Source organism: Zea mays, chromosome 6, assembly GCF_902167145.1.
Source record: "Zea mays cultivar B73 chromosome 6, Zm-B73-REFERENCE-NAM-5.0, whole genome shotgun sequence".
NCBI lineage: Eukaryota > Viridiplantae > Streptophyta > Magnoliopsida > Poales > Poaceae > Zea > Zea mays.
This window is the reverse complement of record NC_050101.1, coordinates 158053649-158065992: the sequence shown is the minus strand read 5'-3', so window position 1 is coordinate 158065992 and position 12344 is coordinate 158053649. Positions and strand designations below refer to the sequence as shown.

General features: G+C 40.4%; 1 protein-coding gene across 11 annotated transcripts; it reads right to left on the bottom strand.

Annotated features, from left to right (window-relative positions):
* Positions 1 to 2846: 2846 nt before the first annotated feature.
* LOC732783 (DBF1-interactor protein 1) lies at positions 2847 to 12009 on the bottom strand. Of its 11 annotated transcripts, XM_035959852.1 has the most exons (8): positions 11582 to 11905; positions 9113 to 9606; positions 7227 to 7313; positions 7063 to 7142; positions 6928 to 6943; positions 4683 to 5283; positions 4346 to 4595; positions 2864 to 3232 (listed from the first exon to the last, which is right to left on the bottom strand). In XM_035959852.1, the coding sequence occupies exons 6-8, from the start codon at positions 5273 to 5275 to the stop codon at positions 3200 to 3202; spliced, it is 876 nt and encodes a 291-aa protein (XP_035815745.1). In that variant the 5' UTR covers positions 5276 to 5283; positions 6928 to 6943; positions 7063 to 7142; positions 7227 to 7313; positions 9113 to 9606; positions 11582 to 11905; the 3' UTR covers positions 2864 to 3199. The 11 variants fall into 11 exon arrangements, with proteins under 11 accessions (NP_001105871.2, XP_035815745.1, XP_035815747.1 ...); XM_035959854.1 differs by lacking the exon at positions 9113 to 9606 and having other exon boundaries at positions 11582 to 11861; XM_008650109.4 differs by lacking the exons at positions 6928 to 6943; positions 7063 to 7142; positions 7227 to 7313 and adding an exon at positions 8771 to 8831 and having other exon boundaries at positions 11582 to 11996.
* Between the last annotated feature and the right edge of the window lie 335 nt (positions 12010 to 12344).

The following is a 12344-nucleotide window of genomic DNA, read 5'->3' as shown; positions in this document are numbered from 1 at the left end:
CCATAGAACCTTTGGCTCCTGCATCATTGCCCATGACGGCGGTGGACCCCTTCTCCCATCCGCCCATGTGCTTTAGAAGCACCCCCGACACTTGGGCTATAGACAGGAGCAGCAAAAATGTGTCAGGGACATAGGCAGGTCGTCCCCTAATAGTCCATCCCCAAAACACGATTGCTCCAAGAGACGTGTGTATGTTGTTATTCTCATATTTATGAATCTTGTATAGGCTTTTCAGTTTGTTGTTTATTAGTTTTGCTCTCATGATACCAGGGAACAAGAAGACTTCTCGACAATGTAAGTGCAATCAAGCCCTATTTATGGGTTTTAATGATAATGACTATACAATTAGAGAACTAATGTTGTCTACCAAGTATTGTGATAGGAAAGCAACCAAAAGGGAGAATACTCATGGCACAGGAGGAACCCCAAAAGTTACATCGATTATATTTTGTATTTAAAGTATTTACTAGTACATAGATGTCGTATTATTAAGGATCAGTGAGTTTGCTAGTTTTACTTGATCGTCCAGTGCCCAAACTCAATCTCCCATCTCTATTTAAGTCCAGAAACCAAGTGCCAAAATCCAAAATCATTCTAGGTTCTCTGGTCTACACAGCACTATCACGTATATGTGTGGCACTGCCGCACTTTGGCACTGTCGGACTTTAAAATATCTATTGGGACAACAGAGCCTCAAATTGTTTATTCTCTATGTCCCCAACAGTCACCTACTGTGTATCCTGACAGGAGGATATGGCAGAAAGGCTACTTATGTCCCCTTTGTCTCTTTTGGAACCTCATCCCTTCACACACTCCATCCCCAAGCTCTACAGATTGCTCTCCCCATTTCAAACTAAGAAGAATACAAAGAACAACAAGAACCCTTCTTCCCACGTTCTTCATTCTCTTGAGCATTGGAGATCTCTAGGAATTCTTCACGCAATCCTTGGAGCTTGCTCCTAGCCGACGATTGCATTCTTGTGAGATGCAAGACTTTGTTGCAGACTTGGATTGTTGTAAGTTCCCTTTTGAAATAGTGAAAACCCTTCTCGTTTCAAGAGTGAGAACTATTGGCTTGAGAACGAGGAAGGGAGTGAGACCCTTTGACTTAGTGGCTTTCCTCAACAATGTGGAGGTGGGCAAGCCTTTGTGGCGAGCTAAACCATGGGATAAATATTGTGTCTTTGTATGCTTGATCTTAAATGAACATCTGAAAGCGTGTGCCAATATCTCTTCTAGAGTAGTCATTCAAATTTACCCTGTTGTCAGGGTATGCACGTCCATTTCCTATCTCTCGTCCTGTGATTCAGATTGCATGCATTTTCTCAGTCTGCGCTTTCGTACCGTCCTTGAGATGACTACTTGCACGATCTAAGGATATAGACCTTTAAAGGGTTGGGTGCGGTTCCTAACCTTTAGGTCGAGCGAGTCAGTCGTGGTTTCATTCCTCGGTCTCTTGCTTGGCTGGGGGTCAGGCAAGGTAAAGTCCCATAGCTGGTGTGTTCCATTCTTTCCCTAAGAGTCGAGGGTCGGACGAGGTAGAGAATGGTTCGCTAAGACACACGTTTTAGGGGTTTTAGTCGTACCTGTTGTACCTCGTGTTGTTGTTCCCAATAAGATCACACATAAATTAGGGTCCATTTAGATCCTAAATTTGAATTCATTTCGAGAGGTATCTTGTAGAAATATCTATTCAGGTAGACATTATTTCACATCATTTCTCAATATCAATACAACTCAAACTATGTAACTGAAATTATTTTATAAAATCTATAAAAAACCTAAGGAATATACTAAATTCTCTCTTGATTGAATCTTTATGATATGATATAGCTCAAACTATGTTGTTAAAAAAGTCTTCAAACAATTCTTAAAAACCCTAAAGCAATGTTTAGATCCCTTCATTTTATAGGAATTAGAATTAACTTAATAGAGTAGTAGGTTATTTGTTTTGGAATTTGTTATTCTATTACTTTCTAAAATTTAGATATAAGCATATCTCAAATTTATAGGATGAGGGGTGAAAATTAATTTTATGTATTTATATTACTCTATTAAAAACTTAATAGACATCTAGTGGTGTCATGGCTTCACCTTCCAATGACACTCTAGGACCGTCCAACATGTCCCAACTGGTTCTCCTACCCCCACGCGCCCTCCCCACGCGCCCTGCCTCGACGTCGTGCCCTATGGGCTCCACGCCCAACACATGCACAACGCTCTCTCAGCTACTGCCTTGTGGTCCCCCAGCGCCCGCGTAGCCAGCTACTACGCCTGCCTAGCCCCGACCCCACCCGCGCAACTACCACACCGCGCAAAAAATAGTGCAAAACGAGTACTCGAACCCACACCCCACCACTAGACCACACATACCTTAATGTTTAAAAATAACAATAATTATATTTAAATAAATATCTCAATATGTATTAATATGACATATAACAACCGTAACAAATCACGGACAACTAGCTAGTTACTAGTCTATGATTGTACTCTACAACTTATAACAACTTATAACAAACTTTTCGACTCATCCCTATATAGTAAAAATACAGCATATAAATATCACCACCATATGATCAATAGTAGTATAGAAATATATTCTATATAAAGCCCTATTAGCCTAATTAATTTATGTCTAAAATACGATTATTAGAGTGAAATTCAATTCCAAGGGACCTGAGGAATATAAGAAAATTTAAGGAATATACCGGTGTGACATTTGAACTCTAAACTCAATGGGAAAAACAATGGCAAATTCTATTTACATTTCATATTTTAACAATCTTATTTTGTCGTCCTTGTGGTCTGGCACAACTAGATGTAAAAGTAACTTCTAGGGTAGATTATTTGAAATACTTGATTAAAAAGAAGTTAAATAAAAAATCGGAATCAAAGCAATGACTGCTGGCAAGTAGCAACCTGGTTCTACCAGTACGACCACGCGACACGGTTCAAGACCAGTCGCAGCACACTACTAACTATAAACCGGGAGCAAATTGCAAACGAGAACTAGACATTAGACAAGCATCACAGTTCCAGACTAGTTCACGAAATAGTTTCAACGAATTAGGACTCCTTATACAATTTTTTGTAATAAAAACGGCTCGAATCTAAAGGAACTCCACTTAACATAGGACAACACAACATAGCAAGTTCAACAGAGAATTGTTCCCAACTTTCCAGCAAGCAGAATCTCCTAATCATGGTTGAAAGACTGGTACAGAGGAACCTGCAAGAACAAACTATCCCACTCATTTCGTCTGAAAGAAGAAACCCCGGGAAAAAAATAACTGTCAAGTTTCCATTTGTTTGAGATAATTATGATCATTTTTATGTTGTAAGTCTGCAGATCCTATTGGCCCAAAAAAATTTAACACTATAAGCAAATGTTTATGAACATTAGAACCAAATCAAGTCAACACAGGGTTCTGCTGGGGCAAAAACAAGTGGGTTCTGCTGGGACATTGAACAAACAAAATGACAGAAGCGATGCTGATATATGATATCTTCTTCTCATATAAGATTATTAAAAAACATAAGCATATTACATGACATCACCTTTTACAAAAAAAATGGAAGTCTTCTATCAAGCAATGCAAAATAAATCATCACTCCCCCTTCAGTAACATGTTCTTAAAAGTATATGGGTAACAAAAAATTACGCTCAACCTGCCTACCATATCTTCACATGTGTATGGAATTTCATATATGAAAATAGAATGTACAGATTCATCTTGTGTTCCCGAAAACAAGTTCCTCTTGATATACAAATTTGTTAGAGACAGAATATGTTTGCTGGCTATTCACATCTAAACAGCCAAACTTTTGTAGGGCTACTACTGAAATATAGAACACATGATGAAAAAAAGTTCTGACGCTTCACCAGAGGATAATATTACAATTGGAGATTATAACTGAAAGTTCACAGTATATTCATAATGCAATATTTGCAATGTCAGAATTCAGTTAGGCCCCGTTTGTTTCGTTGGAATTGAATTCCATTTTAATAATTATAATTTAGACAAAACTAATTAAGTTCATATATTTATATATGTAATATATTTGTATATTATCTTACATCATATGAGAGAGATAGTTATATACATTTATATTATAGCGAAACAAATAGAAGGGTGTGTTATAAATTGTACATCGGAAAAATAGCATGTAAATCTGTATAATCAATTTTCATCTCTCGCCCCATGAATTTGAGATAGCCTTATATGATAACTTTGAAAAGTGGTGGAATATCACATTCTAAAAAAATAGCTTATTCCATTAGTAAGATTTCAATTTCTCGAAATAAAAGGAAACAAACGGGACCTTATATGATTATGCTCACCTGAGACATCATTGGACTAACATTATCATAGCAATGGGGATACATCATTGTTGGGGTTGGCCAATGTCGATAAACAGCAGCTCCAGAAGACCCTATTGTTAGATCAGGCTGGCCAAAGTACATAGTATGCTGGTTTGTGGACATGCCAGGAGATTGCACATAACCAATGTCATACTGCATAAACTGAGGCACAACAAAGTTAAAAACACCTGGGCTCAAGTTGAAGCCAGGCACTGAGCTCCTAACATACCTGCAAGAGGATATATGTTACACCTTCATCATCTCATTATTAACACTAATTGGTGGCGACAAAAGAAATACTGATGAATATGCTAACCTTTTGTAGTTTCGATCGTAGTCTGGGTCACTACGATCCTTTTCAGTATCCTTAAAAACAGCAACTCTGGAACGACTGTTCATTGTGCTGACTTTGGTTTCATCAACAGAAGGGTCAACATTTACTGGTTCATCTTTGCCAGTAGAAAGAGTTCCCATAATACTTGCAGCATCAGAATCTGCAGAAATGGAACCATTGAAGATGCGTGCTCGTGCTTTATTATATTCCTCTATTCTCTCATCAACAGTTTTTGGTACACCACTCTTGTTTCTAGAATCAGCGCTTCCATTTTGGAATGCTTTGGGCCTTTGATAAATGACAAACTTAAGCTTCTCAGCTGTTTCATGATCATTTCTTGCTTGATTGCTAGGAACTTCTGATAAAAAAATTGCAGGATACCTGCTTTCTGCTGTTTTTCTTGCAACAATCCTGCTAACTGAGCCTTCTACTAAACTATCTGCTACTATAGTCTCTAAGCCATAATGTTGTGCAACACGATGAGCAGCACAGCGGAGGTAAGAAGTCGGAAAGTTCTGGAATTCAAACTCCTGCAGCTGAGGGTTCTGCATAAAGTTTTGTATATCCAGTTCCATCCGTAGAACTGTAATAAGAGAGATCTAAATGATTATGTAATAATGGAAGACTATATATGAATAATAACCTACTGATAAAAAGTGACATATATAAGTAAAAAGACCTTCTGTTGGCAAGCAAAATACATAAAACGTTCAATTCATGTGTTCATTATTCTTCTGAAAAAATCATGGTGCAAATCCAGGTGCAACTAGTGTTCATTGCATAAAATGCATTATTATTGTTCCATGTATACACCAAACTATGTACAGAGTAGTGGTGCGAGGCACATGCCTAGGAGTTTGGATGAGGTGAAGGAAGGCACAAACTTCAGAGCCAAGATATGGTTTAGGGCATGAAAGTAACCAAAAAAACAAGAGAAAACTTCTAATACCATATTGTTACGATCTGGTGGTAGACAATGCTGGCATAGCAGTGGAGAATGGGAAGACAGGGACTCAGGTTTATATGTGGATAGTTCACTCATATTGTATACCATATATATTGAAAGAAACACGGCACCAGGATATTAAATTGCTTGCCTAAGGTCAGAGGGGCTGTATATTTATATAGGCAGGAACCGTCCGTTACAAGAGGAATCCTACTCGATTACAACATCTCAACTAGGGCTGGAAAAAAAAAACTAGAGGCTCACGAGCCGGCTTGGGCTCACTCAGGCTCGGGTCGGACATGCTCACGAGCTTGAACGAGCCCAAGCCGAGCCTACTTTTGTGGCTCGCTCAAACAACAAGCGGAGCCGAGCCTGAGCGAGCCGATGCTATGTTGTTATACTATTACATTATTATGTTCTTGATTTATTTTCTTTTTTTACTGCTAGATTTTTTGTACATGTTTTTTATTTTATATATAATGAAAATATACAATTTATACTCCAAATGGGACTTAGTGTGGCGGCTCGCGAGCCTGAACGAGCCCGAGCCGAGCCTAATCTTCCAGCTCGTATTGCGACCAAGCCGAGCCGAGACGAGCTCAGCTCGTTTCCAGTCCTAATCTCAACCGACTACGACTCTAAACGAACTGAACACACGCAATCATGTTCTGTTTTATCTCTAACCTCTAATCTGAACCGATTTCTAATCTGGCCCAATAGGATCCTGGACAATTAAGATCGTAGCCTATGTATAGCATATTCCAACATCTCCCCTCAATCAAAACTTGCACAAGTTAAGATTGTGTCTGAATGAAGCCAACTTAAGCATAGTTAGTGCCTTAATACGACCATGAAACCTTGGATTTCCTGTAAGATGGATATCCCCAATGTTATCACACCAGATCCTTGCAGCAGCAGATCACAGGTCCTTTAGTTCCTGTAAAAGTGACTAGACCCACGTCAACTCTATCGTGGCATTAGCTACGGCTTTAGCTCCAATGTTATCACACCAGATCCTTGCAGCAAAAGGATAAGAAACCTTTTGTCATGTAGTCGTTGCATTAGTTATGGCTTTATATTCATCTTCAATGCTTAACTTGGATATTGTGGTTGTTTGCGAGTATTCAAAGATACCATATTTCTACCATAGTATACCCTAAAGCCTCCTGTTGAGTGTCTATCATCTATATCACCTGCCCAATCTACAGCAGAGAAGACACTTAAAACATGGAGGGACACTTCACATTTTTTAGACCATGTCCAAGAGTGAACCTGACATACCTAAGAATCATCTTCGCTTTAGTCCAATTATCAGTAGTGGGTGCATGCAAGAATTAACACACCTTAGTGATTGAAAAACTCAAGTCTGGCCATATCAAAATCAAATACTGCAAGGCACCAATAATGCTTTTGTACCTCGTTGCATCCTCTAACTCTAGTAGTTCACCTTCACCAGTTCTTAACTTTTCTGAAGTACTGGCAAAGTCAAAGTAGGCCTGCAATTCATCATTTCAACCTAAAAGCGAATCTAACGTGTACTTAGTCTGAGACAAGTAATTGCCATCACCAGTTTTCTATACCTCAATTCCAAGGAAGTAATGGAGTTGTCTTAGGTCCTTCGATGCAATCTCTGAACTCAAATCTTGGAGCATAGCATCAATAGCATCCTATAAAGAGCTAGCAACTACAATGTCATCAACATAGACCAAAAAAATATTGAGACACTTCCCTTGCTATAAAAGAACAAAGTGTCAACCTTTGAAGCCCTAAAACCTAGATGCAGCAATTTATCACTGAATTGAAAATAGCTTTGGCCAGCTTAGACACCTGATTGATCTATGATTGGAGCTTGCTTCAAACTATAATTAGCTTTGGCTAGCTTACACATATGATTGAGCTATGACGTGCTCGCAAATCCTAGTGGTTGCTTCATGTAGACTTCCTACACCAAAACGCCACAAAAACGCATTCTGAACATCAAGTTGCTTCAATGTCCATCATCTAGAAACTGTCAAGGATAAAATGATCCTAATAGTAGCTACTTTGACCACGAACAGAATGACTCCTCATAATATATGCCATATCGATGGTTAAGACATTGTTTTCAAGTCGGACGACTTGTTGGTCGTTCTGGCTGACCGACTTGGGCAATTAATCACGATTAGTCGGACGACTTGGGCGATTAATCACGATTGGTCCAAACCGTCTTGGACGATTAATCGGACGACTTGAAAACAGTGGTTAAGACCCTTTGCCACTAGACTGGCTTTATATTTGTCCAGGATTCCATCTACCATCATTTTGATTCTATGTAGCCAGTCAATAACATTATTGGCCTAATCAGCAGGAACTAGATGCCAAGTGTTAGTTTTTTATAAGTGTGTCAAATTTAGCATTCATGGCATTCTTGCAATTGTCTCACCTAGAGCTTCAAACAGGTCTCGAGGTTCACTAGTGAGTAGTGATGGTCAAAACCATTTTTTATACAAGTAATTTTTCATCTTGTGATCTTGTCCAACGGAACTGATATGTGTAAACAGTGGGAACATGTATCCCAGATAACGGAGTCGTTGGTCCTGATGAAACCGTGCTCTATGATGAGGTCAAGTGATCTGAAGATTTGCTTAACGACCAGCATAGCTCAGTAATGTTGTTGCATGGTGATCAGGCGCATTATAAACATGATCTACAAGACTTTGAGGTATTGCGCGATCTATACAAAGTCCAACTTCATATGGGCTCTTTTTGGTTCGCCACTAGTACACCAGATGAGGTGGAATAGCACATTTCTGTGCAGACGTGCAACTGTTGTACCTGTGCACCACCCTTCTAGCCTGTTACCAATAGTAGCTTCATAATTTTCATTAATAGCATTGCCAAATGAATCATTAGACAACAAAGGAATAATTGTATTACAAGTCCCCTAGTCATCAAAAATACATGAAGGTAAAAGGAAGGCAACAAATTGATTTTGGCCATTGGTCTAGCACCAACATTAGGGTGAAGCTCAACAAATGAAAAAAAAAAACCTTCATCAAGAACATCTCGAAGACCAGTGAATACTTCAAGACACTTATATCCTTTATGCATGGTGTTGTATTCTAGAAAAACACAACAAACTGACCTAAATGACAGCTTGCAAGTGTTCTAAAGACGCAAGTTAGGCCAGCCAGCACACCCAAAACCTTGAAGAAAGAACAGTCAAGATATTATTGAGATAATTTCTCAAAAGAAAATAAATAATCAAGCAACTTGATGACTGTACAATTTATAAGGTATGCAGCAGCAAATGCTTCATCCCAAAATTTTAGTGGCATTGAAGCACGCGCAAGCAAAGATAGGCTAACCTCTACTATGTGAAAGCAGGGCCATTTTGTTGATGAGCATGGGGACAAGACATTGTTGAGATACAAGGTTTTAACATGGGTATCAATAACAGCATGACCAATGTTGTCAATGCTCATACCTGCCCTGCTGGCTGTGAGGTCCAATTTGTCCCCTTGTTCTGAACTGCTAGCTTGTCCAGATTACTTGTAATATGATCTGTTGACGTCATGTAGATGTACTAGTTGATATCGATACCATAGCCTGGTAGGTGGCCACAGCTGCAGTCTTCGTGTTGGAGGTGTAGCTCTCATCGTAGCAATACCACCAATGGAGGCAATACGTCCTACCTAGCCTCAGACTTGACAGATCATGTCAGTGGTGCTAAGCTTGTGGACGTCCATCAAATGAAGATGATAATGGACCTTGGTAGCCACCATGCCCTATGCCTCAACCATGGCCACGGTTGTTTCTGCACCCTCGACCAGCAGCATTAGCAGAGGCTTGATGGCCTATATGAAGTAGATCCATCCTGGTGTCAAATATAAAGCTAGGATGTGGCTTCAGCTACAGTGGCCTGCTCAACATGGGCCACCAGAGCAGAGACCATCGGTTGTACTCTTCATCAAGTCCCACCTGAATGTATGAAGTGAGTTCATCATCAATAGTCTTTGCAAATGACATCTCATCTGAAAGAGTTTTCATCTTGGCAACATATTCAGCCATTGTCATATTAGCTTTTCTTGTAGTTGCCAAGGCAATTCGTGTGTTCATGGTCCGGGCTCTTGACTGAGACACGTAAGTATTCCACAGTTCCGACACCTCATCGGATGTTTGGTAGATGGCATCCTAACTCATGACTTCTTGAGTCATGGATGTCATGAGAAAGCCAAGGACCTACTGCTAGAGCGCGATCGATCGAATTATGTGTTGACATCGTCGATCCTCTTGCCATGTTGCTTGACGAAGATCTTCTCATTGCGCACTACAGTAATGCCATCTAGGTAGCCTTGTAGTTGCGCATGTCTAAGGATGGGCGGAACTTGCGCTTTCAAAAGTGTGAAGTTGGTCTCGTTGTGGTTTAAACTTTAAAGCAAAGCTTTGCCCTAGGAGAGGCATCGGTACTGCAGAACTAGACGACGCCATGGGACCTTGTCATTGGTGAGGTTGATGTAGACTTGCTCTTGATCAGGACATCGGCTAATAGATGGAGGAGGTGGCTCTAATTACCATGAATGAAACATGACACCAGGATATTAAATTGCTTATCTTGACATCTAGGATTGATGGGTTATATATTTATATAGGCGCCTATTACAAGAGGAATCCTGTTTGGCTACAACATCCCAACCGACTTTGACTCTAAATGAACAAGATGCATGCAGTCATGTTCTGTTTTATCTCTAGCCTCTCATCCGAGTCAATTTCTAATCTAGCCCAAGAGGATCCTGGACAACTAAGGTTCTAGCCTATGTATAGCATATTCTAACATATATTACCACTAAACAAAAATACTTCATTTAAGATTATGTTTCATTGCAAACACAACCTAGAGTATATTAAACAAGCCTACCAATATTTTGGGATTTCATCTCATGAAACAACTTTGTTATTGTTCCACTTTCATGGTCTTACTTGTGCCCGTGTCAGCTACATGCTCATGACCAAAGCCTGCCTGCCAAATGTGATGCACTGCCATTGACATGTGAATCCAATTGGCCATTTTGAAAGAGGGATAGTTACAAAGTTGTAGTTTCATGCAAAACAAACAAAAATAGTTGTGGGTTTGTAAAATGGGCACAATATGTTGTAGGTTTGTAACTATTAGACCAACATATTAGTAAGTTTGTAAAATCTAGAATCTAAGGTAAAAAACAAAGAACATTTAAATAGTACGTAATTCAAACAAGAGCAGTGCTATGCATACAGCAGTATGACACCCATGCCAAGTACCACTGCACTGAACCACCAATTACAAATGTAAGCAGCACATCACATGGCCCAAGGCAAGTAGAAATTCGAGGTGGTGCAGTGGTACTCGGTTTGGAAGCCAAGTGATCTGAGTAATAACATTTCAATTCATTGAACGGATCCCTCCTTTCAGTAAACTGCTAGTAGCGTTGTAGAGGCTACAACAATTGCCCAAAAAAGAGTCGCTTGATTTCTTGCAGTTAAAACCTCTACCACCACAACAATCATGTAGGTTGATTGTAGGTTGTCGATCAGTATTGTTTTGTAACGCATAAAATTGCAGGCTGTGAGCATAATCAGCATCAGCATGTAGCGAAAGCCGCCACAACATACAAGCTAAATAAACCAGAGATAAATCAGATTAATTCTTATGAATTCCTACGATCGCACTAGTAGGCCATTATCCCGACACTTCCTGAGATAAATCAAACATAGGGAATTCTAATCTGCAATTCCGCACTGAGGAAGCACCAGGCCCAAACTCTAGACAAAGGCGCGGAAATCCCGGCCCAAATCCCACCGTCCAACTAGCGAAGCCACAGCAACCATCACATCCGCACAAGCATGATCCTACGACATCAAAATCGCAGGCGCAAGACGCGATGTGCTGAGCGAACAGATAAGACGGCTCGGCACGTACCCATGAGACGGTGGCGAGGGTTGTCGAGCGCCTCGACGAGGAACGGGTCCACGTGTGAGGCGACCCTCTCATCGACCACCACCGTCTCTGTCGCCCGCGCGGCCTCGTCGGCGGCAGCAGTAGGCGGCAAAGGCGAAACGTCGGCGGCGGCGGGAGAAGTGCTCATCGTGCGGCGGCGGGAGGGGGGCGTAGGCGGGGCCGGCCTAGGTAAGCGGGGGCGGAGAGGAGAGGGAGGGAAGCTGCCCGGACGACGAGTCGACGACTCGCCTTTCCCCTCTCCGCGTCCCGATCCCGAAGCGGCTGGCTGCTCTTGCCTGCGCGGAGGATAAGCGGTGCCCGTCTGCACGATTCCGGATTTTTAACGCCGCGTGCAGTCAGCGTAGAGACGGCAATGCTAAATAATTATTAGCCGCGTTATAACCAAAGTTTACTTAAAACCACTGTTATGCATGTATAGTGTACTGTTAGTATAGTGAAGTTTAAATATGATTATAGAGATAAATAAGCTGCTGAAAATAGCCTTACTATCCCATACTATATCCACGATAAAAAAAACAATTTTGTTGGATCATTCATATTTACGGGTGAATATAAATTTACTCTCATACCTCTATTATGTAGGTATATGTCACCCATCAGGTCCCTCATACCCACAAATATTAGACATGTCTCATATGCGGTAAGCATCGTTCAACAATATAATGAACTTAAAAAATACCAGCTACTAAACATCAAATTTAAATAAATCATATGTCATAATTAA